Below are 24,275 nucleotides of genomic sequence, written 5' to 3'. Positions count from 1 at the left end.
TAGTGGTTTTGCTGATCCATTGCTTTTTAGCCCTCTATAAAGGATGTCTATTGAGTTTGTTTAGGTAACTTATAAGGAAGAGGTTTTGTTAAGAGAGTTGTTAAGTAGTGGCAAAAGCAAATGCATACAAAAACAGAATTTCTCCAGCATGATACCATGTATTTCAAACAAATGCATCTGCCATGAGTTTCTCTGTGTAAGTCCAGGAGCACATTTCTGTTCTTCTCAACTGTCAATCCGTTTTCTGGGCTTCCGGAAAAGATTTCTCTGTGGATAATGAATGCATTTTCTCCCTAGGTGTGACATTTTAAGCGCAAACAGAGAAAAAACAAATCTACTCCATTTTGTTGAGTATGATATTCTACAGCCAGCACCAGTATGTTATAGCAGTTGCCATAACACCAGCTTGATGAAGACTAGTATTCAATTGGGGTTGCATCAGTTGTTAGTCCTGTTCAGGGTAGACTCATTAATGGCTCAGGTCCATTGATTTCAACAGGTCTACTTGATGTGAACCTTAGTTGGATACAGCCCCAAGTATGTTTATTTTGTGAGGAGAGATGATAGTACATTAGACAAAAGCCTTTGGAAAAAATACTGGATAAGGAGGCACTATCAATAGTGGAAACTGTTAAAACAGAAGTCATGCTGTTGTATGCTTTTTTGCATGCTTTTTCCTGTTGTATGCAGGAAAAAGAACTTTTGAATGTTTTTAGCCATAGCCAATCTACTTAGAAGAGGAAGGCCTTAATTTTGATTACTTCTGTTTTTCCTTCCAGACATATCGGAAAAGACCTTCAAGAACCAATACAAAAGAGGCCTCTCTAGTAACAGAAGTCAAAAACGGGTTCCATAAAGACTACATAATGGCAGCTAATGGTGCTCTGAACAAAAAAGCACAATAAGAAATATATTTTATTATACTGTAGTGTACAAAATCCTTCCTCTTTTTTTTTTGCTAAAGCCCCCCCAAAACACGAGTTGACCAGGCAGTTGTGCACAGCTTTAGTATGAGATTTGACTCTGTTTCCTTAACGTTTAGCAATTTTTACTCCCTTGTTTAACTCACGATTGATGACTTGTTTTTAACAATGTAGTTTCAAGTGTTTTGATAAATACCTCCATCGAAACGGTGAGGACATGCTGTCTCTTTCACCCAGCCAAAACAAAGCCACATTTTGTAAATTTTAATCGTGGGCAGAATGCCTGACAAGAGTTGTTCCTTGGGATAATGAAGGTACGGGGTGGTGCTGCTTTGAACAAAATCCTACCTACTGAAACCAGCGGCAGGTTCACAGGTATTAGTTGTGCAGACATAGAGTATATCATCTCTATCTTAGGAAGAAGTGTGTCTTTTAGTATGTTTGCATGGTGACACTAAATTTGTTCCCCCCTTGGATTCCAGGAAAAAAGTGACTTGTATACTAAAAAACTTTATTATCTTCATGGGGATAAAGAGAGGTAGGAGGATTACTCCTATTCCAAGTTCTAGCAAGAGGCAGCGTAAGGTGCTCCAGAATTCCCTCCAAATTCACGTGCCAACTAAGAACACCTGAACTGCATTCTCCACCCTGAAACCATCCAAATGCTGGTGTACCTGTTGCTACCCTTTAAAAATGTGCTGCAACAGGTATACCAGCTGCAGATCACCTTGCAGAAAATATTTTGGGGCATAACCCATTATGATAAGCAGCGATCGGTCACCTGACAGAGCCGACTGCAACCTTGCTATTGTCTTTTTACCCTTCATAATGCTTCCTTGGCTAACCAAGAAAGGTATGGTTTATATCCAACCCCCCCAGTTTTAAATCTGTGTGACTGCAGAATACAAGTTCACTAGATGCACCATAATATGCTTCCTATGAAGCAATAAGGTGGAAAGCAGGAAGAGGGGCTTGTTTACAGGCAGGCATCATCATTACTGCAGCACAAAAGTGCACAGCTGATAAGACTTTTAAGGCAACCCTATACAGGTTTGCTGAGAAATAAATCCTACCCATTTCAATGGGACTTAGTGTCCTGCGTGAGGGATTGCAGCCTCAGAGTTTTAGCATTAAAATATGACAAGTCGGATCATTTGCACCACCAGCAACCCCTGTTCTGAAAGCTGAACCCCTACTTCATGAGCTTTTCACCTTCTTAATTTCTTGCTGTGGGTCCACAAAGCCCACATGCTTGAACTACCTTCTCTGACATTTAAGTGCTTCTCTCTCTACTCTATTCTAGCAGCCACCATACCTGTTTTAGGTGTGGTCTGTTACCAGCAGATTAAGCCTGTTCGCCACTCGGATGCTATGGCCTACCGTTACAGTGGTAAGAAGCTAGATTCTGCCACACATAAGTGTCATCAAAGCATACAGTCCCCTTTCAAACAGTTTTATCTTGTGGGACACTTAACATTTGCTGCTGATGGACATTGGTAGTGACAGAGCTTGGTTTAATGCAGCTTTTATTCCCAGTATGAACCTAAGAAATTCAGCCGACCAAGCAGCTGCTTGATTCTGTACTATGACAAAACATCAGCAGGAGGAAGCAGCACTGCAGCACTGCAGCTAAGACAGCTCAGCCTTGCTGCCTGCAGTTGGCATAAGGAAAACACTTACCATTCCACACATCCATTATTTCATTCCCATGTTGGCCACCCCTCTCCCAGTTGGTGCAAGCAAGACTGGCCACCTTAGACAATTTGGCACCCTAACTTTGTACGACTGATGGCTCCAAATGTAATCGGCACACATTAAAACCTGGAGGCAGAAGTGTTGGGGAAAGGAAAAAATAGTTGTGTCTGGAGTCCAGGTGCAGGACACAACAGAATCCTAAAAGCTCAGCATTAGCACAAGGACTGTGACCCTGAGCATGTTTACTTGCAAATGATTCTCACTTAAATCAGTAGGACTTACTCTGGGGAGAAAAAAAGCTTTGCTAGAAGACCGGGGGGGGGGGGGGCGGGCGCAGCAAATATATGCATCATGCCTTTATGAAGGTGAACTGTTGCCACTGATGGGTAAAAACAGTATCACATTGGGTGTAAGAAAATAAGATTCATCAAAGCACCCTAAGCATTTGATTCTTAGAAACCATCAACCTTTAGGAATTCAAGTGGAAGCCAGGAAGCAATGACAATTTTCCCCTCTAGAGGGTAGTACACACAGAACTACATGAAACCAAATGACCACTTGAGTGTTGCCAGAAAGATCCTTGAAGTGACTAATTCCTTGCCTCTATTTTACTCAAATAAAATCCACTTGAATTTAGAGTTCTGGCATAGAAATTTCACCAGCATTCCATAATGCCTGAAGCAATCCCCATCTGTGTGAGGAGCAACCTACAGATATGTAACCTGCTGAAGCCGTGATGGGTGCTTTATTCCTTCGTCTCCGGGAGACATGTTTCCACTTGACTTCCAACACTTGATGACTGCTGAAAACAACCCTTGGAACAAACAGGTGTTTGAATTTTAACCTGAGACAGACACACTTTTAATCCAAACACAGCCTGAAAACCTTTGCATCGGGGATGTGAAATTCATCAAAAAATGACAAGCCATTCCAAGGAGCTCTCAGATCTCCTGGTATTTGTTAGTTCAGGTATGAGAGTTTACTGTGCAGCGAACATTCAGCAGGGGTGGCTGACCATTGCTGGTGTTGCTGAAGCCCCAACGCCCATCCAACTTGGCCAGGCTGGCAGGCACTGGAGGCTGTTTGGAGCGTTAGCAACTGCACACCTCACCCCTGGGTTTAAAGGGTTTTTGTTTCATTTTTTAAGGATGAGTTGGGGGGGCAGGGAAGGGGAGGAACATTGCCTTACTCAATCTTTCAAAGGGCTGAAAAATACACTGTAGATTTAAAACCACTTGATAAAATCGTAATCAGGTACATGTCTGAATACGCAAAAACTAGTAACATGCTGCTATTCTGAACAACATCAGGATAACAACTTCTGAAATTATTTTCCTGTATCAGTGTTTGCTGTTGAAAATAAAACACGTTTTACAGTCAATGCATTTTGCGGTCTTCTGTTCTTCCTATGTGACAGTGCAATAGCTTGGAATATGAAAATACCCAAGATTTGGCATAACGGGGGTGGGGGAAGGGTGTTAATTATTTTTTCCAGCACTAGGTTTTTTGGGGGAGGAGCCACATTCTATCACCCATTACATGCCCTATTATATCCTGCCTCTCTCCATATAAACTGACTCAAACTCTTGTGTTCATCATCTGAGGCCCTTCTTCATGTGTCCCCTCCCCAAGAGGTCTGGAGTGTGCTAATACGAGAATGGGCCTTTTCTGCAGTGGCTCCCCATTTGTGGAGGAGGTTTGTCTGGCACCTTCATTAAATATCTTTAGGTGACAGGCGAAAACATTCCTCTTCAACCACGCCTTTGGTTGATTAACATTCTACAGCCTTTTAAATGTGTTTGTGGCATAGCTGTCAACTTTCAGATTTGAAAATAAGGGATCAGCAGCCTCGGAAATAAGGGATCAGCAGCCAAAATAAGGGATCAGCAGCCTCACCTGTCCCAGGCACTCCTGTCTTCCACTGCCTCCCACAGTTTGGTCAAACTCATGCTCTAGCTTCGAGAACACTGTCCAATCATCTTGTCCTCATGGTTCAATGTTACTAGTGAGCAAAGTTACCCAGTCAGGATTTGAATCTTGGTCCTAACTTTTGGGGTTAAGTTTCTATTTAGCTGTAATTAATTAATTAATTAATTACTGTAATTAATTAATTAATTAATACTGACAAATCGTATCTCCCATTCATCTCTCAGATCTCCTTGTAAATCTAAAGTACTGACCTCACCACATCCCGCGGTAAAAAAATTCCCCAAGTTAATTGCACATTGTGTGAAAGTAAGTGTGTGAAGCTACAGCATTCCTACTATCAGCTTAAGTGACACATTCACGCTCTCTCACGTACACACACACACACACACACACACACACACAGTAGAGCCCCTCCGAGCCAAAGGCAGAAAACCCAGCCAGCAGCCAAACGAAGCCTCAAGCGGTGCTTCCCACAGCGCAGCAACCTGGCAAAGGGATACAGCAGCAAGGAAAACCACACCGTCACCTCTCTGCTGGGAAGTGCTGAGCAAAGGTGAGTCCACAGGCAATGTGGCTGATTTGATCGGCACAAGGCATGCAAGCTCCACCCCCGTTCTCAGACTTCTTATTGGGCAGCCGAGCAACGCAGTTGAGGAGCCTCCCTGGCGGGCAGGGAGGGAGAGGAGCTGCTTCCTTTGAAATCCGGAAAATTTACGGGATATCAACAATCCGGGATAGCAGTGGAAAATGGTGCTGGAATAAGGGAGTTTCCCACCAAATAAGGGAAGGTTGACAGCTATGGTTTGTGGGTCTGGGGGTTATTATTTTGATGTTTCTGTTTTAACTATTTATTTGTCCTTTTACGTCGTATTTTTATCTTGTGAACCGTCCTGAGGTCTTGCGATGAAGGGTTGTATATAAATCTAATAATTAAAATAAAATAAGTAATTTGGAAACTGCACTCTGTCAGGTAGAAGTGCAAGACAACTCTTACCCATTTCCTTTTGAGGTGCTGATTAAATGTGAAGTCATGAGCCCCCCCCCCTTAGTTGTTTTCTACCCATGTTGCCAGCATTATTAAAACCTGGCAGTTACGGCTTTTAAGAACTGTGCTGCCCTACCTTCTGTGCTACACGAATGCCTTTCATGGGCACTTGAGGCAGGCAAAACTGAGCTGCGATTTGGGCCACACCAAACACTGCTAGATGGAATCACTTGTGTCCAAGAGACCACACTCTTCAAATACATTTTTTAATCTGTTAGTCCCTTAGACAAGTCAAGCAAGAGGTAAATCATAATAAAAAGCATTTTTATCCAATAAGAAATTGGGGAGCGGGGGACACTCAAACAATTGCTTCTTGTTAGGAGGAGGTTATCTTTAATTTGTGTTTACAACATTTCTAACACAATTGGCTGCATATAAAATATAAATGACAGATAAGGATGGGAAGGAATGATAGCAACTGAAATATCAGCTACGCTATGCATTTCACAAATTGTTGGCACCAGAAACCCCTCAACACCACCCCCTTGTGGGAAAGAGATAGAGTAAAACTTATTTAAGCATCGAGTACATGTTAACAGACAATTGCTTATAGTTATGGACTGAAGGCATTTGTCCAGCATATTTTAAGAAATGATTCAGACATGTCAGCATCTGATCAGAGCTCTTTGGGTCAGCTTAAATTAATTTTAATCAGTCGGAGGCAATGACAGAAGTCTTGCTTCTCTCCTCATGATCTTCTGCTTCCTCAAACTGGGGGGGAGAAAAAAAGCATGCAGAATCTATTAGTGCTTTACAGCACAGTCCTTACCTATATTCACTGAGTACTACTCAGAGGAGACCAACTGAAATAAATGAACCTATGGCTTGTTAACTTCAATAGGTTTACTGAATACCACCCTAAGTATTTTCATACATTTGGGACCAACACATCACAGGAACAGAAAAAGCCATTATGACTGCGGGAAGCCTCGTTCTACAAAAAATGACCGCGGCAAACCCTTTATGGAAAGAGATAAGGAAATAGTAGTACTCTCAAACTTACACCCAACCCATTAACTACACCAGGACTAAACCTTGGTTACAGGCTGCGATCAGTCTGAAGCCAAGCTTCAGATGGCATGTTAAAGCAAGCCACAGTTTATACCAAAGCAGCTGCCACCTCCTCTCAGGGAGCCTGTGGATTTGTCCCAAGGCATGGTTTGGCTCAGAGATGTACTTACTATAAATGAAAGTGTTAAATAAATAGTTAGATAAAGAACTGCCATCTTGCAATAAGAGCCTTTGCTTCTCCTTATAGTTCCTAAGACTCACACCCGCTGTTCAGTATGCAATGTGTGGCAATCTGCCCAGCGATAGCTGTTACCTTTCCATTTGGGGCTGCGTCCTCCAGATTCTTTGCTGCTCCCGCCAGCTCTGAATCCATGGACTGTATCCTATGAAAGAAATCAAAATGGGTATAGTTGAATTTGGTGCAACTAAAATTACTGCTCATGCTCCCCCAAGCTGCAGTCAAAACCCAGGGTGAAGGAAGGAAGGAAGAGAAAGAGAGGGGGGGGAACACAGCTCTTCCACAGCTCATGATGCTGCCTGATGATGTTGGTTGCCAATAGTATTAAAGCAGTTCTTTGTATGACGACAGCTGTAGCCTGGGATGGGCAACCCTGACATCTAAGACAGTGATGGGCTGTTGAACATTGGACCCACTACATAAAGTGGCCCAAACATTTCAGCCTGATTGACCCTAAATTTTCTTCTCTGGTGGAGTCTCCTTTCCCAACAGTTTGTCCATGAATGCAAGGATGAGATCCTCAACTGAGAATACAGTGGCCACATGGATTTTGGAGACCAGGGAGGGTTTAACCTTCTCCTCCTGCCACAAAATCCTAACCATGAAAGAAACAGGGATAGGGACGGAACTACAGAACTAACCCCTACACAAGCCTCAATCCAAACTGGGGGGTGCACCATGGCTGTTATTTTTAAAAAGAAAGAAAACAACACCCCAAACCACATGCACAAGCAAAACTAAAGATGCATTTCATGTAAGACGCAACTTGGCCCTTAGTATCACCATTATTATTCCTCTTTTTAATTTTTTTAAAAAATAAAAACAGGAGCCAGGAAGCCGAGATTCGGCAAATGTTCTGTGGATTACTGGTTCTGCACGGGCTGATTATTATTATTTTTTTAATGCCATTTTTCATAAATGGCTTTTGAAATTGTGGTGACAGATAAGGAAATTGACATTTACATTTTACACACAAGTTGTGCTGCAGGCTTGTTGCAAGAGGGGCATTCAGTTTCTCCACACTTACAATTTATGGCGGCTTTGAGAATTGCTGGGGGGAATCCAATGTCCCTGGCAGCAGAAGCACATCTTTGTTCAAATAAAATAATCTGGAAAAGCATGAGCAGATATACACCCACCCACTCACTCCAGGGTGGCTGTGTGAAAAGCAAAGTACAGTAGAAGGAACACCCAGTCAACTGGGCTTGCTTCTTCCAGTTGTGCCATTTGGAGACACCGTCAGTGATGTGGAGATACACGTGCTAAAGTACCCAGAAGATAGCAAGCCCAACAGACGGAGGAGAACAGTGCACAATTTTTTAAGCGGTGTACATTGGACAGACAGCAAGATGATAAATACCTCTGCATTTGACGAATACAAAAATTGCTCATTTTGCTGTTGAGTTTGTTGGATTGCTTAGTCCAAAATTCCTGAAACAAACGTTCTCAGGGTGAGTCGTTAAATCAATCCACAGACAACAAATAAAATGGAAAAGAAATACACATACCAAAGTATCCTTCTCAAGGTTAGAAAGAAACCGAGTTCTCTTCTCGAGATTGGCAAGTTCCTGGGTAACTGTCTTGTGGAAGTGTTCCAGTTCATTCAGCCTGTTGCGGACAAACATAAGTCATTTTACCGCTTCAGGAAAGCAGCATTTGACACTCATCTCACTAATGCGAATTGACAGAGCTGGGGGGAAAGATGCAAACACAACATGGAAACAGAATAAAGAGAACCATCTACTACACCAGGCACCTGGCTTGCAGCTAGGTCCTTCGACATTGTGACTCCCTGATGGACACCTCTTGGGCTGGATTAGTAAAGCAAGCCTAATAAAATGCAAGACACAAGCTGGAAAACAGTTGTCATTGATTGAGATAAGGGAGGAAGCAGCTTAGATAACAATGCTCCCAAGCCTGCTTCATTAGCCCTAGGAAAACCTCTGTACCAAAAGAACAGACATCTTCGCTTCAGTGAACAACACTGTACAGCAGTCTCTTCTTGCAAACCTCCTGCAATTGTACTAATAACAATTCACATGCATGATAAGACTTGAGGCCTTTGTCAGCAATTACTGCAGAAGAGATGCCACACAGTTATTTGATGGATGCCACGTACCGGCTCTGATGAATCTGATTCCATAATGCCAAAATATGCCGTTCAGACGTCCTCAGAACGTTTTGGGTATAAATCGCCATCCTCTTGTACCTAGACTAGTCACAATGCCAGCAAATTAGAATGGGGGAAATATTTGGAGCAGGTGAAGATACATGTTGAAATATTCATGCCAGTCTGTAAGCAGCTCGCAGTGCACTTAAAATAAGCATGATGTTGCAAATTATTAGTTACCCAAAACGTTTTCTTCAATACGTGTGTGAAGCTTTCAAACGCAGCAATGACCTCTGAATCGCCAGCTCCTTCCTCAAGTATTTTGGAGAAAAATACATCTTCCTCTAACTCTTCTAAATTATGGCCTGCAAAAAAGACACACCACACACACACACACACACACACACACACACACACACACACACACACACTATATAAGAACTTTGTGTATGCTCAGTATCTTGGGGAAATCACTACTAAACTGCAGCATTTTTTAAAGGAATACTCTGGAAGCATTACAATGTGTTTTGCTGTCCTGGGCTTCTCTAGGAGGAAGGGCAAGATATAAATTTATTTAATTAACTCCCTCCCTCTCTCTCTCTCTCTCTCTCTCTCTCTCTCTCACACACACACACACACACACTCACACACTCAGCAAAACCACATGGCACATCAAATCTAGCTTGGCCACCTTTCCAGAGAGCAACTGATAATAAAAGCCAATCACAGAGTACATTAAAAAAGCATCAGAATCAACGACTGCTAGAATCCAGAGTTACTATAAAAACAAAGGAGAAACCTCTGCAGTGGAATGTTCTGGAAAACACAGGTAGATCTTCACTGTCAACGAAACACAGGAAGTAGGGGAATTAGGAAATGTGAAAGGAATTCAATTCAGTCCAGCTGCAGCAAAGGCTTGCTGGTTTCTGTTTCAAAGTAGTCACCTTCCCGAGTCTCCTCTTTCATCTCCGGGGAGTTGAAGAGTTTTCTTGGTATAAAAGGAATGGTAGGGGAGCACTCATCCCTGGGCTGCCTCCTGGTGAGCTTTGAGCGCTTTCCACTGGTACCAGCTGACAAATCTAGCAAAGACAGAATCCCAAACCCATTTCTTTGTTGCTGGAGGTTCTTATAAGGCTTTGCTTGCTGACAGCCAAATGCTAGCATGCACTCTCCTTGAATTAAGTCCCAAGGGACTTCAGTGAAACTTCTCTGTTAAAGCAAACTTGGGTCCATACCACGATGAGATTCCAAACTTTCACCATCAGGAAGCGTCTCCACCCCCCCCATTGTCCAGCTGAGGTCCAGCTCCGAGGGTCTTCTGGCGGTTCCCTCACTGCAAGAAGCCAAGTTACAGGGAACCAGGCAGAGGGCCTTTTCAGTAGTGGCACCCACCCTGTGGAACGCCCTCCCACCAGATGTCAAAGAGAAGAATAACTACCAGACTTTTAGAAGACATCTGAAGGCAGCCCTGTTTAGGGAAGTTTTTAATGTTTGTAGTTTTATTCTGTTTTTAGTCTTCTGTTGGGAGCTGCCCAGAGTAGCTGGAGAAACCCAGCCAGATTGGGTGGGGTATAAATAAATTATCATCATCATCAACAACAACAACATTATTTGCCTTTCAATAGTGGTGGCTGCTCATATCCCTGGGCTTAGGATACTGTACTGTAAATGCCGAGTGGGGGTTGAGACCCTTCCTCTTTACCTGAAAACTTCCGCTTGGATTTGGAGACTTCGTCCTCCATGGGCAGAGTACTAGAAGCAGCTTCATGTTTCTAGGAAGAGTAAAAGCAAGACAATGCGGCAACTGCAGTATGTAATAAAAAAAGGCATATGATATCCCCATACAGTCGTACCTTGCACGTCGAACGTTTGACTTCCAAAGCTCCTGCAGCCAATAGGAAGCCGCAGAAGCTCCGTCGGACATTCAGCTTCCAAAAATATTTTGCAAACCAGGACATTCACTTCTGGGTTTGCGGCATTTGGGAGCCAAAACATTTGAGAACTAAGCTGTTTGAAAACCAAGGTACGACTGTATTACAACTGGGAAGGACAAAGTAAGAGATAGTGCAAAGCAGGGAGAAACTTATTTTCATTTACTACAGCTCAACCCATTTGGGGACATGGGTGTCTTCTTCAGGAGCAATCAAATCTTTCTTCAAATTCTGCAGCTTGCCCGCATATTGCTTATCTGGCAAATAGTGCTACCATGATGCCAGGAAGACAGCAGCAGCCATTCATGTTGTTCCAACTACCCTACAGAATTGAATGAAGTTTAAGATCATTCCCAAAGAAGAAAGCTGGGTTCCGAAACATGCTGAGCCACAATAAATCTGTCTGGTGAGCACTTCTGAGATCAAGTTTCTTCCTTTTTGCATTCTTTCTGGTTTCTGTGGCTCCCTGTTTGTCAGTTTGCAAATAACAAGTGCAGTGTTTCTGTTTCCACACACACACACTTTTATCTATATTTCATGTGTGAACAGGTGAAGTATCACAAATACGTCACCCACACATCCCGGAACTGTACCTTGCTTGCTCCAGCTTCTGAGCTATTGGGCAAAAAGTGACTCGGCAAAGTGTCATCCGCCATTTCCAAGTCATCTAAAAAGAAGCAATCAATCTGTGAGACGCATCTGCAGGTCCTTGATGTCCACAGAATCTCGCCAAAACACAATAGCATGAAAGCGTCAATGAGAAGTGCTGCTCCATCTACCTAGAAGTCTGTATATCTGGACAGCCAAGCCACTACCCAAAGGTCCCCCCACATTCTGTCACATTTTGCTGTGACCACAGCCTCCCAAACCGCGGATGAGATGACAAACCTTTAACCACGCAGAACTTTGCACTACTGAGGCGGGGAGAAGAATCACAGAATCATAGAGTTAGATGGTATCACAAGGCTTATCTAGTCCAACCCCCTCTGCAATGCAGGAATCTTTTTGCTCAGTGTGGGGCTCAAACCCACAAACCAGAGATTGAGAGTCGGGGTCCAATCAAGCAAGGGGGGACCTGTAGGATGGAATGTTGTTTTCCCCACAAATATGGAAACTAATATGCCAAGTAGGCTAGACTACAACTCTTCTCCTTGACATGTTATTTAGAGTGGGGCAGCCCAGTCAAATGGGTGGCATGCAAATGTTGTTATTGTTGTTGTTCCACTGTGTAAAGCCCCAAGTGGTACAGTCCAGACATAGGCTTGCCAGCTCATCTGTTCTGATAAACAGGCCTTAGGAACAGACTTTAGGATTCTGCTATGCAGATGGAGAAGGTACAATTCTTAGCGACTGGGGGTTGCCATGGCATGGGCTTTCCCCATTGTTGAGAGACTTCCAAGTGCATTCAAGTGAATACAGGCCCCCTTCAGTCGTTACCACTCCACACTCAGCACTCAGCAGCATTCCTAGCGACTAGCCAGGTTGGCCCCTGCCAAGGGCCCAAGCCTGGGGGGGGAGGGGTGCAAGAAGAAAGTCAAAGAGAGCTGGTGGTTGCCAAGGGACAGAGTGGGTACCAATATAACTCCTTGCCAAGGACACAAGGGAGCCTAGCTACATCTCTGTCCACATTCAGAACTTAGTACAGTGCGATCACAATTTACGCTGATTTTACTTACACAATCACACGTTTACGCACTTGGCTGAAAAATAAATGAATGAAAAGGGGGTGGGAAAGTGGGGCAGGGATGTTGGAAAGGGCCATTCAAGATTCTGCAGGAGTCTCCAGAGCCCAGTAAATCAAGGTGGGGGGTTTAAAAAGCTCTTTCTGCACTGGGGTTTTCTGCCTTTGCCTCGCTTTCCGGGCTCTGGGGAACTCCACAGAGATATCGTGGGATCTCAGACAGCCCTGCGAGATCTTGTGGGAGCCTCCCAAGACCTTGCAGAGCTCATATGCGACTTCACCAGAGCCCAGTAAGCAAGATGGAGGGCTTAAAAACTCACTGTTTTGGTCTGGGGGCAAAGGCCCGCTCAGCATGCTGGCTTCAGTCAGGTAGGGATGGTTGCACGGGGGCAGTCCTGGAAGCTGTCCTGACTTAATGTAATTTTGCTGTAATGCACGAACCCCCAGAACGTGACCCCCCCCATAAGTTGCGATGACACTGCAATGCCTACTGAGGACTCAGCTCTCAGTCAAGGCAAGAACTACTAAGAGAGGATATAGAGCAAAGCTTATGCTTTCCAGAGATCCACTGGCTTATCTTTTCCTCTCAAAACAAAAGCCCGAGAATCGCAGAGATATATGGTATATTAGGGGGAACCACCTACTGTCTCTAACATGTGATATAGGGGTTGAGGAAACCATTGGTGGCTGCATTGCAGCAAAGTCATACAGCTCTGTGCTTGGCTCCATCCTTTGCTCCCCCCTTGGTGAACTCCCCACCTGGAAGAGAAGGCAAAGGCAACAAGTCTATTATGGGAGAAAGGTCTAGCAGCAGAGTATTGAATGTGCAACCCAGGCTCTTAAGAAACAAAAGTTATCTACCCGTGTAGCTCATGAAACATACTCTACTGGGAAGGTCGCAGAGCTCACTAGTGGAGCAGATACTTTTTATGCAAAAGGTTCTAGATTCACCATCATCTACAGGGCTGGGATTGATTCCCGTTTCAAACTCTCTAGGGAGATAATCTGCTTAAACAATACTGAGTGAGGCAGACCCATAGAATAAAGCTTCTGCAGTAGTAAGAAAGAAATCAAGTCAAATCTCACTGTGAGAAAGCGTTTTGCAATCCCCTCGTTTCATATCGTCACTGACATACATGGATGAGATATAGACATGTGTCTGAGACTCTTTGCTATCACTTTAAGTTTGATTAAAATTCAGCCATATGATTTCTAAGAATCGGAAACGGCACATGAAGATTTTCTTATGTAAGCAGATCTAGATGATTCATGAATGTTAGGCTTTCTGACACTGCAAGAGCCTGGTCTCAATAAAAAAAATATGAATATTAGAATTGAGCATTTGCTTACCTTCTTTCCATGGTGATCGCTGCCACTACTTGGAGAAGACAGTGGCAATACTAAGGGAGGGAGGGGAAGACAAAAGGTATTCATTAAGAACAGCGGAAATACAAGGTAGCTTTTCTAATCTGCTAAAGTTAACAAACTAGAAATAATACTTATGAATGGCTCTTGGCGATTGAGTAAGGCTTCATAACCAAAAAAGAGGAAATAGACCAGTCTCCCCACTCCAACCCCCTAACACTAACTGGAACGCGAACTACCAATCCACAAACTGTCACATTTATACACACTCTCAAGTCACACTTTGCATTCTTCCTGCTTTTCTTAATAATACAGTTATTTTAGCCACACCCAAACAGGGAATAATATGAAGCCTAGAGAGCCACAAGTATCTGTCGTTACAGGCTCTGGCCCCATCCACATTTACTTGGGTGCAAGTGCTGCTAAGGTTTTCAGGGCTCATTTCCAAACCAAAACAGAATCTGGCTACATCTCTCATTTAGTCTGCATCAGGTGGCTAATTCAAAATTGTGCTGTATACCCCATTTTCACCTTTTAACTTGCTCCTGACTCTCTTCTTTTTCCGAGTATAGTCTGCGGATTTTGACACCAGCTTTTTCTGAGAGTCAAGGACCCAGCTTTTCTCATTCTCACTGTTGCTTGGAGTTTCTTGGTTGCTCTCTGAAGGGAGATTATTCCTGTAGCTGGCAGACTTGTAAAAAAAGAGGTGAAGATAGAAGTTAGTTCAATCTACCAATCTTTTGCAAGAAAGAATGGGGATGTCACAACAAAACAATTTAAATGCATAAATCATCTCAAAATCAACATTAAACCCAGAACTAGCTTTAAAAAAAAGTTATGCCAGCGACTCTAGTTTCAGACACAGTATTTCACAATACAGAGTGGAGGGGGGACCTTTCCAAGCAAAGGGCCTTCTCAGTGGTGGCACCCGTCCTGTGGAACGCCCTCCCACCAGATGTCAAGGAAATAAACAACTATCTGACTTTTAGAAGACATCTGAAGGCAGCCCTGTTTAGGGACGTTTATAATGTTTGAAGTCTTATTCTGTTCTTAATATATTGTTGGGAGCCACCCAGAGTGGCTGGGAAGGCCCAGCCAGATGATGATGATGATGATGATGATGATGATAAATTATTCCAACTCAGAAGCCAATAAGTGCTCAAAAAGCCCTACGGCTGATCACACATTTCAAGAACTACTATTTCTTTCTGGATGCCTGACAACTATTCCCCATCCATTTCTGAGATCCCTATTCCCATTAAGACTTAAGAATGGGCCTTGTTACCAGTCTTCTCTTAGACTTGCTCCGTTCAAGGTCTCCTTTGCTGGAACTCCTGCGCACAACACAAAAATCAGGATATTAAAGAGATGGCAGAAGAGGCTTCCAAAGGATTTAGGACGACTCTACAGAGTCCTGAGTTACACATGCTTAGATATTGAAGTCCTAGAAGTCTCCCAAGCTCAGCTCCTGCCCACACTTCCCTGCTAATTACAGCAACTTTACCTTCAAGCGTTAAAATATCCTGGTTGAGAGCCAGAAAGGGGGAAGGGGTGGGCAATGCCACAGCCTTAGATATGATCCTGTGCTCCCAAGCAATTTTTTTTCCTGACCCCTGTATGCCTACAAGACACCTTTGACTGTGGCAGTGCCAAGCAAAAATAAAGAGAAAACCAAGAAGGCAGTCCAGTGCTGAGTGGGGGGAGAGGTCTGTCCTCTCCCATCATCAAAACAAGCATCCCCACCTCAGCTGATTGGCACACTCGTAAGTGGAAAAGGTGAGCTGCAGGATCTTTATGTATGAGGAGGTATGCACGTGTATGTGTGAGGTTGCGACACCCACTTTGGGCTGCCAGTGATGGCCAAGGGGAAAAGTGGCCCTCAGGTTAGAGCAGTGCTTCCCAAACTTGGGTATCCAGCTGGTTTTGGACTACAACTCCCATCAACCCTAGTTAAGAAGACCAATGGCCAGGGATGATGGAGGCTGTAGTCCGAAAGCAGCTGGAGACCCAAGTTTGGGAAACACTAGGTTAGAGCATCAGACTGGGATTCCCAGATTCACATCCTTGGGTTAGCCATGAAGCTCACTGGAAGACCTTGGGCCAGCCACTTGATCTGCATAATCTAATCTTTTTATAAACTTATGATTTTATATGGGCTTGAAGCCACCCAGAGTGGCTGAAGAAACCGAGCCAGATGGGCGGGGTATAATATAATATAATAATATAATAATAGGATACCCCTACTTTAATCGGATATTATGTTGCTGTTGTTGTTGTTACTATTACCTCCCAGGGTTGACCCAAACAAGCAGAATTCATTAAGCGGCAGCAGTGGTGGGTTGTAAGGGGTGGAGCCACACTCTTGGCTGGCAGGCCGTAAAGTCACAACACAAGCAAAATTTAATTCAGTCATGACAACACAGCGTTGGCTCTCACCCCAGAACCCTTTCCCATAATTTCAATGACCAAGAGCTCCTCAAGTAAGCAAAGGCTTACTACTCACTGGAAGATTCCACACTGCTCAAACTGGATCACAACTAAAATACTTTCAAGTGTTTCATTTCCCCACTCGTTCCATTTCTCAGGCAGCATCTCTCTGATTTTGCTTCTCATTTCCAGCATCTCATCTGGATATACTTTCATAATTAAATCTGTACAACAGCCCCAAGAGAATTTCAGTGCAAGATTCCAACTATACCTGGGTAAAGCAGCCTTCTGGACAAATACCTTTTGCTTCATTTCAGAGACCTGAAAACAAAGTGAACTGAAAATACGTTCAAGGTTTTTTGGGGGTTTTGTTTTTTAAAAATGAAAAACACTCCCAACCCCAGCACATTAATTCTACTAGGCCCTGTGGTGATCTCACCAAATTTCCTCCAAGGCTGCGTTTGAAGTCTCAGCTATGAATTCATTTCTAATTTACTACTGCTGGCAAGTGTACCTAGGGCACAAAATCTTTCTCTTTAAAAAAAACCACAACCAAACTCAGGATGTCTGAGAAACACCACTAACTACTAGGTGTGTGGGGAAGGTGGAAGAGAAGGGCACAATTTATATTAACTATTCACGATATAATTTGTTCACCAAAAACTCTATTCAAAATATTTCTCCAACTTAAGTGTCTCACCATCTCATGTGTGGCAGGATCAGACGTGTATTCAAATTCGTACGCATCCTTCCTGCAAAGTGAACATTTCCAGATAAACAGAACTTTTTACTCCTGTGAAAATAACCTAAAAGCAGGATGCATTTTCAAAGTTGCTATGAAAATTCAAAGATGGGCAGAAAAAGATATTAAGAATAAGTACTGATGCATAAAGACTGAGGTTTATGTTAAAATTGGTTAACCAAAAGGATTTAAATATAATAAGGTAAAATTTGGGGATAAGAACTTGCTGAACTAAAAATTGAATTGGAATACAAGAAGGGGAGGTGTGGGGAAGTCAAGGAAATATGTTATTGAAAGAAAGGAATGTAATTATATGTGTGTTTTTTTATTTTTGTTTATTTTTGTTTTTTCTTTATTTTTTGAAAATTTCAATAAATATCTTTTTTTTTAAAAAAAAAAGATGGGCAGCTCAACGGAGCTGCAGCCATAGCTTTCCAAATCAATGGCTGAACTCAGCTACCCCCTACACCACCTTCAGCATGATGGCATCTTAGGACAACAAGAAGCTGCATATTGGACAGACTATTAGTCCAGGCTTGATTTTGATTGACCAGAAGCGGTTCTCCTGGATTTCTGGTGGAAGATTTCCAAAGCATCTGCTGTCTAGTTCGTTTTAACTGGAAGCGTCAAGGGTTCAACCTGGAATTGTCTGCTTGCAAGGCATGGGCTCTCCCACTTCCTGCCCTTATGATTCTCGATGGACTGACATTTCTTGGGCTACATTTTTACATGGTCAACACCAGATTTAGGGTGGTGTGGGCGGACTGCCCACATAGGATGCTGAGCTGAGAGGGCACAAAATTGAGACAATCCATAACTGAGAAGATCCATTTGTTTGTGCCAGATTTTGGCCTCCCTTAGGGCACCATATTAGCAAAGATGACCAAAGTCCACCCCAGTCACATAGGGATTTATACCAATTTAGTGCTTCTTGGTATCATTCATACCAGGCCATGGCAGATTCCTGTGGGTTTCTCTGATGTGCAAAATACTTCTTCTCACTTCACAGAGAACGAATATGGATAGTTTGTCACCATGAGAAATGAACATGAAAAATCATCTCATGAAACATATTAAAAAAGTTAAGGTAACTTCTGATCCTTAGGAGCTACTTTAAAATTATTATACTTCTGCCATGAACAGAGTATTGTGGATGTTTGAAACAGAATTACTTGCCCTTAATCAATGGATAAGATGTTAACTTAAAATATTTGCCCCGTCTGTTTAAAACAGGGGTCGGCAAAATTTTTGTGGCTTGGGCTGGTTCATGGTCCCACAGACACCGCGGTGGGCCGGAGTGTGTGTGCGCACACGCACACAAACACTATTTCCCTCACTCCTTCTGGCATGGAGGCGGCGTGTGCAGCTTCCCATTGGCTGCAGGAGCTTCCTGAAGCCAATGGGAAGCCGGTCAGCATCACGGAAGGCGGTCCCTGCTCTGCTCCGCACTGGTTTAGCGCGGTGCATGGGAGCCAACCGAGCGGGCGGTGGGGGGTCCATGGGCCGGTTAAATGACCCCCATGGGTTGCTTGTGGTCCATGGGCCTTAGACCGTCAACCCCTGCTTTAAAACATATCAAACAAAACTTCCTTACTTTGCCTCTGTGATCTGTGTGGCTGAACTTCTGACGGCATTTGTCTTCTCCAGCAGAGCATCCCGGGAAAGAAACATGGAGAGTCAGATAATCACAGATTCAAGAATGGGAACCTAGTCTCCTTTGTTTTAATTAAAAGTGGGTATAATGAAACAACAAGCAATTACCTCACACCGGTAAAGGTAAGCCTCTTGAGTTACTTTTTAGAAAAAAGAATACTACCGAGCAAAAGTAGGGCCAGTTATCAAAGGGAATAACAGTGTTTTAACTGTCGGAAATCAATTATATACAATTTCTTCCATTCCAGCCCACTGCACATTTACATACAGTGCTAAGCCCCGCCCCCAGCAAACCTGTCAAAAGGTGAGGTGCAAGTCCCTTAAATAAGTAAAAAAATCAATGAGCTAATCAAGTGAAACAGAACACAAGCAAAGAATTGAAACCTTTGGAACCTGCTAAGAAAACCAAGTTTAAAAATGCAAGTTACCTTCACTAAATCCGTACTGTTGCAACCGGGTGAAAGCGTTAAATCCACGTCTACGGGAAATGCTTGTATACCTTGCACATGGGATTCGCCTTCCATGCTTGGCTCACTAAAAGCAGCAGAAAGAATGACAGGCAAGAATTATATGCCAGAGCTGTCATCCCAAAGCCAACAGAACCAAATGGCATCTGTGGAAAGATTGCTTACATGTCAATCCTAACACAAGTTTGCTGGGAAGGAAGCCAGTCAGTTTCAGTGGGATTTTTCTCTGAAGTAAAGATACCGTATTTTTGCTCTATAAGACGCACCAGACCATAAGACGCATCTAGTTTTTGGAGAAGGAAAACAAGAAAAAAAATATTCTGAATCCCAGAAGCCAGAACAGCAAGAGGGATCGCTGCGCAGCGAAAGCAGCGATCCCTCTTGCTGTTCTGGCGCACACACATTTCCCCTTACTTTTTAGGAGGGAAAAAGTGAGTCTTATAGAGCAAAAAATACGGTACTTAGGTCCATTGTTATTGACTTCCAAATAGGGCAACACACAAACGTACATTCTTTTTTATTACAATCCCCGTGACGGAGGTTAGCTGAGAGAGAGTGACCATGCTAAGATGGCTCGTAATTTTTCCTGTACAAAGCACAAGTTCAAACCCAGGTCTAAAAATTTGCTCCCCACACAGAGACACTTTCTGTATAAACTGACAAAGCTGCAAAGCAGTCAGATGGACCGTCAGACAACTGAACATTCCACAATAAAACTGTATTTTAATAGAGATATCTACGGCTGCACTTACACAGCCCTATCCTTTTGACTCAGCGGAGAGGCTTTTGATGCACTTGTGTTCAATGGCGGAGGAGTTTTCAAAGCATTTGTTCCAGAAACTGCACCTACATCACCAGAAGCTTTCAATTGAAAAAGGGAGAGAAAACTAAATCAGCAGAGTTTATAAACATTAAAATGCCATGCAGGGCTAGAAACCCAACCCTAAATTCATTTACTTTCTGAACAGGTCCTACTGGTTTAAATAATAAGTAATCATACACAGGCTGCAATCTTAACCTCATTTATCTGGGAGCAAGCCCCATTGAACTAAGCGGGACTTACTTCTGAGTAGACATGGTTAGGATTGCAACCTTGGAACAGGAAACAGCAAGAATCATTCTAACCTTGACTGTCATTTTGTTTTCCTGTCAGTTGACTCTCTCTAGTTGCAGTGGCATCTGCAGGAGCAATGGCTTTCTGCTAGAAAGAAAAAGGTAGTGGATGAGCATCAACAGAGTACATTTATAAACGTCTGTTTGGGAGATGTAAGAAAATAGATATTTACACCAGTTAGAAATGTATTTTTCCAGGCTAGAGATGGAAACAGGCTTTTAAGCAGACTTGCCTTTGGGCAAAATCAGGGAAGACCTACATAACAAGATTTTCTTCTTCTTTCAGGTGATGAATAACTAATACAAGGGATGTGGGTGGTGCTGTGGGTTAAACCATAGAGCCTAGGACTTGCCTATCGGAAGGTCTGTGGTTCGAATCCCTGCGACGGGGTGAGCTCCCGTTGCTCGGTCCCTGCTCCTGCCAACCTAGCAGTTCAAAAGCACGTCAAAGTGCAAGTATATAAATAGGTACCACTCCAGCGGGAAGGTAAACGGCGTTTCCGTGCGCTCCTCTGGTTCACAGCTTAGTCATGCTGGCCACATGACCCGGAAGCTGTACGCCGGCTCCCTTGGCCAATAAAGTGAGATGAGCGCTGCAACCCCAGAGTCAGTCACGACTGGACCTAATGGTCAGGGGTCCCTTTACCCTTTACCTTTAATTATTACAGTGGATGCACATTCGCAACCCGCAGCGGCGCATCTGCACACACGCGGGTTGCGATTCGGTGCTTCTGCACATGCTCGACCGCCAAAACCAAGAAGTAACCCGTTCCGGTACTTCCGGGTTCTGGTGGTCCGTAAACAAAAAAAAAACCGCAACCTGAAGCATCTGTAACCCAAGGTATGGCTGTACTACTACTACTATTTGTACCTCGCCCATCTGACTGGGTTGCTCCGGCTACTCTGGGTGGCTTCCAACAGATTTAAAAACATAATCAAACATTAAAAACTTCCTGTCACAGGGCTGCTTTCAGATCTCTTAGGAAAACTGTGTCATTGTTTATCTCCTTGATATCTGACAGGAGAGCGTTCCCCAGAGCGGGAGCCACTACCAAGAAGGCCCTCTGCCTGGTTCCCTATAACTTCCCTTCTCACAGTGAAGGAACTGTCAGAAGGCCCTCAGAACTGGACGATTGGGGTAGAGACATTCCTTCATATATACAGGGCCAAACAATGATGTGCGGTAGCATTTGTATAGACTTACTGGGAAAGCTATCCAGGATAAACAAATATTATACTGCTAGCAGGTTCATACCTGGCTTTGCTCAGGAATTCTAAGAAAACCCCAAAAAATCAGCACTGTTTTGAAAGGTTCGGGCCATAGACTTGTTTCAAAATGGCTCCCACTGTATCCAAACATAGATGAAAACCTGTTCCTTGATCTCAGGAACCATCATGCAAAATTGAGGCATACAAATGCATATCAAACAAACAACTTTCCGAAATATATAGTGAATTAATTATCAAGATCCTCCTCCCCCATCTGTCCCAACATATCCTGTTGGGGTTTTTATTTGCCACCCTCTTTGCAGCAATGTACTCTTTTGGGAACTTTTAAAGTAACTCTTCAAACAGTAACACTCCAACCCCATTTGGGTCACCTTGCTTCAGCTACTGCAGTGCTTCTTCTGACACACAGCAACTTTCCCAACACCTTCTTTATTTTCTCAGTTCCTACCATTTTACCTCTCTCGTTCATACATGGCTGCTGAGTTGACAATTTTACAGCAGCTGTCAGTTGAGGACATTATGAGGGTTGGGGATACTGGATTTTGATGGGTACTTCATAGAATGGAATAACAGAATTGTAGAGTTGGAAGAGACCATGAGGGTCATCCAAGTCCAACCTTCTGCAATGCAGGAATCTTTCTGCCCAACAAGGAGCTCAAACCCACGACCCTGAGGTTAAGAGTCTCATGCTCTACTGACTGAGCTATGATGTCACATGGCTCTATGTAATTTTGTATTCACTTGTATTCAGCAGCAAAGGAAAGAACAGAAAGCTGGGCACCCAGCAACTGCGAAAACCCCATCTGGCAAATGTTGTCCCCAAATATGCTCACGGATGTAGCTGCAACCGACAGTAATGTTGAAACGTTCAGTAAGGAATCTGAACCCACAAGATCTTTTCCACTCTCCACATGTCTGCTTACCACTGTAAAAAAATGATAATAAAAAAATCAGCAGTATAGACAAATTTTCTAGGCCAAACATGGGCATGCTGTTGCCTAAGGGTGCAAATGCATTTTATTCCACACCCCCCAATACCTCCAGAAGCTGCCCCATTTTACCATCCTTCCAGAGTTCCCATTTTAAAATTCCTCTTTCTTTCCCCCAGCTTTTAAAAGTGTTTCCCTCTTTCTATGCAGTTTCAGAACTATCAGAAGAAGCCACATTTAATCTAAAAGAATATAAACATTGTCATAATTGTATGTTTTGGTTGGGAAAAAGCCTCAACCCCAGCTGTCTACCATTTATATGAAGTGTAATGCATATATGTGTGTGTATTCTATACTCTGTGTCACACTATAGTCTCAAACAGTGCTTTTCCGCCCAAGAAAAATGGTGCCAGAATGCACTTTCCCCAGCAGACCCACCCCAGAGCTCAAAAAGGATAATCTTCGGGCTCTGGGTGTCTCCTCGCCAGCCAGAGGCTTGTTGAGGCTGTTCAGCTGAGGGGGGGGGGCCTTCCATTCTGGATAGGAAAAAAGTCCTGGTCACAAATGATTAATTTCACTTGCTTTCCAGTACTGTAGCTGTATTAGTTAGTTGTAGTAAAGAAGAAAAATACTTGACATGAACCCCACCAAACTCAGAATAGACTTGAACGAGGCTCTAAAAAGGCAGCTATGGTGAAAACCAGGCATAGGCAAACTCTGGCCCTCCAGATGTTTGGGACTACAATTCCCATCATCCCTGACCATGGGTCCTGTTAGGTAGGGATGATGGGAATTGTAGTCCCAAACATCTGGAGGGCCGGAGTGTGCCTATGCCTGGTGAAAACTAAAGCAAGGAGGCATTTGTTCCAGATTAAGACTTTTTTCCTCCATGATTAGTTCTGGTGCCACCCATATAGCCCCTGATGTAAACATACTCAGGATGTAAACAGAAGAGACATGAAGTCTCCAACCACACACATAGACCCCTCACTTCTGGCCCCTCTTTGCCACGGTCCATCTTGACTTGTCAATGACTTCTTTACTGAGAAAACCGGCTCAGTCGGGCATGTTCAGTTGGGATGCTTCAGATGCACAAACTATTTCTCTCATCAGAAACATTTGCACAAGCCATGTGTTTAAAAAAACACCCTTGACCCTAATACCCTGGAAGAGAGATGGCTCTTACTGCAAATGAAGCGTGGTGCCACGACCAAGGGAAAGCCCAACCCAAATCTCAATTTACCCTTTGTTTAATTCTCCCTGTGAAGATAGGGAGGCATAACTCTAAAAAGGAATGCTTCTGGAATGCCAGCTGTGGAAAGGCGAAGGGGCAGCAATGCAACCCTGTCTTCTCAATCTCAGTGAACTCCGGTCGTGGACAAAAACAAGGGCTGAATAAAAACAACAGCTGTATTCTGTATGTGTTTATATCAATAAGTGTGTGTGTGTGTGTGTGTGTGTGTGTGTGTGTGTGTAATATTAAAAAGAATAACGATGCTTCCACACTCAAGTCTCCTGAAGCAATAGCCAAGAGAGTGCAAGGAAGAAGCACACAACAGTTGTGAAATTAAACCAACACAAAAGGGGGAAAGGCTAGAAAGAGTCCTCTTTTTTTTGCTAAAATTGCTGCTCTTGTACAGATGGGGATCTTTATATACAGAATATGGCAAAAGGTAAGATTGAGGATATTACATACATGGCTGAGACCAGTTAATAGACTATCAGTAAATTTACAGGCTGCCCTCCAGTACAAAACCTCTCAGGGTGATGAGCAACAACAAAAAAA

The 24,275-nt window shown here is 43.4% G+C and overlaps 2 protein-coding genes across 2 annotated transcripts in view; one reads left to right on the top strand and one right to left on the bottom strand.

Annotated features, from left to right (window-relative positions):
* Window positions 1–3,999, top strand: part of ELOVL2 (ELOVL fatty acid elongase 2) — a 49,914-nt gene extending 45,915 nt beyond the window's left edge. The window contains exon 8 of the mRNA XM_083624066.1: window positions 780–3,999. Coding sequence (XP_083480192.1) covers window positions 780–905 — 126 coding nt within the window. The 3' untranslated portion in view covers window positions 906–3,999. The remainder of the gene's footprint in view (window positions 1–779) is intronic.
* A 2,066-nt stretch (window positions 4,000–6,065) lies between these two features.
* The window catches only part of SYCP2L (synaptonemal complex protein 2 like), a gene marked incomplete at its 5' end in the record, with an annotated part of 30,206 nt that continues 11,996 nt past the window's right edge, over window positions 6,066–24,275 (bottom strand). Inside the window, 21 exons of the mRNA XM_083624219.1 lie at window positions 6,066–6,303; window positions 6,917–6,986; window positions 8,202–8,272; window positions 8,350–8,449; window positions 8,961–9,055; window positions 9,192–9,316; window positions 9,896–10,030; window positions 10,654–10,723; window positions 11,476–11,549; window positions 13,208–13,322; window positions 13,914–13,963; window positions 14,460–14,619; window positions 15,214–15,262; window positions 16,627–16,676; window positions 17,056–17,107; window positions 18,692–18,759; window positions 19,179–19,284; window positions 19,970–20,078; window positions 20,343–20,418; window positions 21,586–21,604; window positions 22,302–22,485. Coding sequence (XP_083480345.1) covers window positions 6,244–6,303; window positions 6,917–6,986; window positions 8,202–8,272; window positions 8,350–8,449; window positions 8,961–9,055; window positions 9,192–9,316; window positions 9,896–10,030; window positions 10,654–10,723; window positions 11,476–11,549; window positions 13,208–13,322; window positions 13,914–13,963; window positions 14,460–14,619; window positions 15,214–15,262; window positions 16,627–16,676; window positions 17,056–17,107; window positions 18,692–18,759; window positions 19,179–19,284; window positions 19,970–20,078; window positions 20,343–20,418; window positions 21,586–21,604; window positions 22,302–22,485 — 1,838 coding nt within the window. The 3' untranslated portion in view covers window positions 6,066–6,243. The remainder of the gene's footprint in view (window positions 6,304–6,916; window positions 6,987–8,201; window positions 8,273–8,349; window positions 8,450–8,960; window positions 9,056–9,191; window positions 9,317–9,895; window positions 10,031–10,653; window positions 10,724–11,475; window positions 11,550–13,207; window positions 13,323–13,913; window positions 13,964–14,459; window positions 14,620–15,213; window positions 15,263–16,626; window positions 16,677–17,055; window positions 17,108–18,691; window positions 18,760–19,178; window positions 19,285–19,969; window positions 20,079–20,342; window positions 20,419–21,585; window positions 21,605–22,301; window positions 22,486–24,275) is intronic.

Source organism: Podarcis filfolensis (genome assembly GCF_964270895.1).
Source record: "Podarcis filfolensis genome assembly, chromosome: 7".
Taxonomy (NCBI): domain Eukaryota; kingdom Metazoa; phylum Chordata; class Lepidosauria; order Squamata; family Lacertidae; genus Podarcis; species Podarcis filfolensis.
This window is presented reverse-complemented; position numbering and strand designations above follow the sequence as displayed.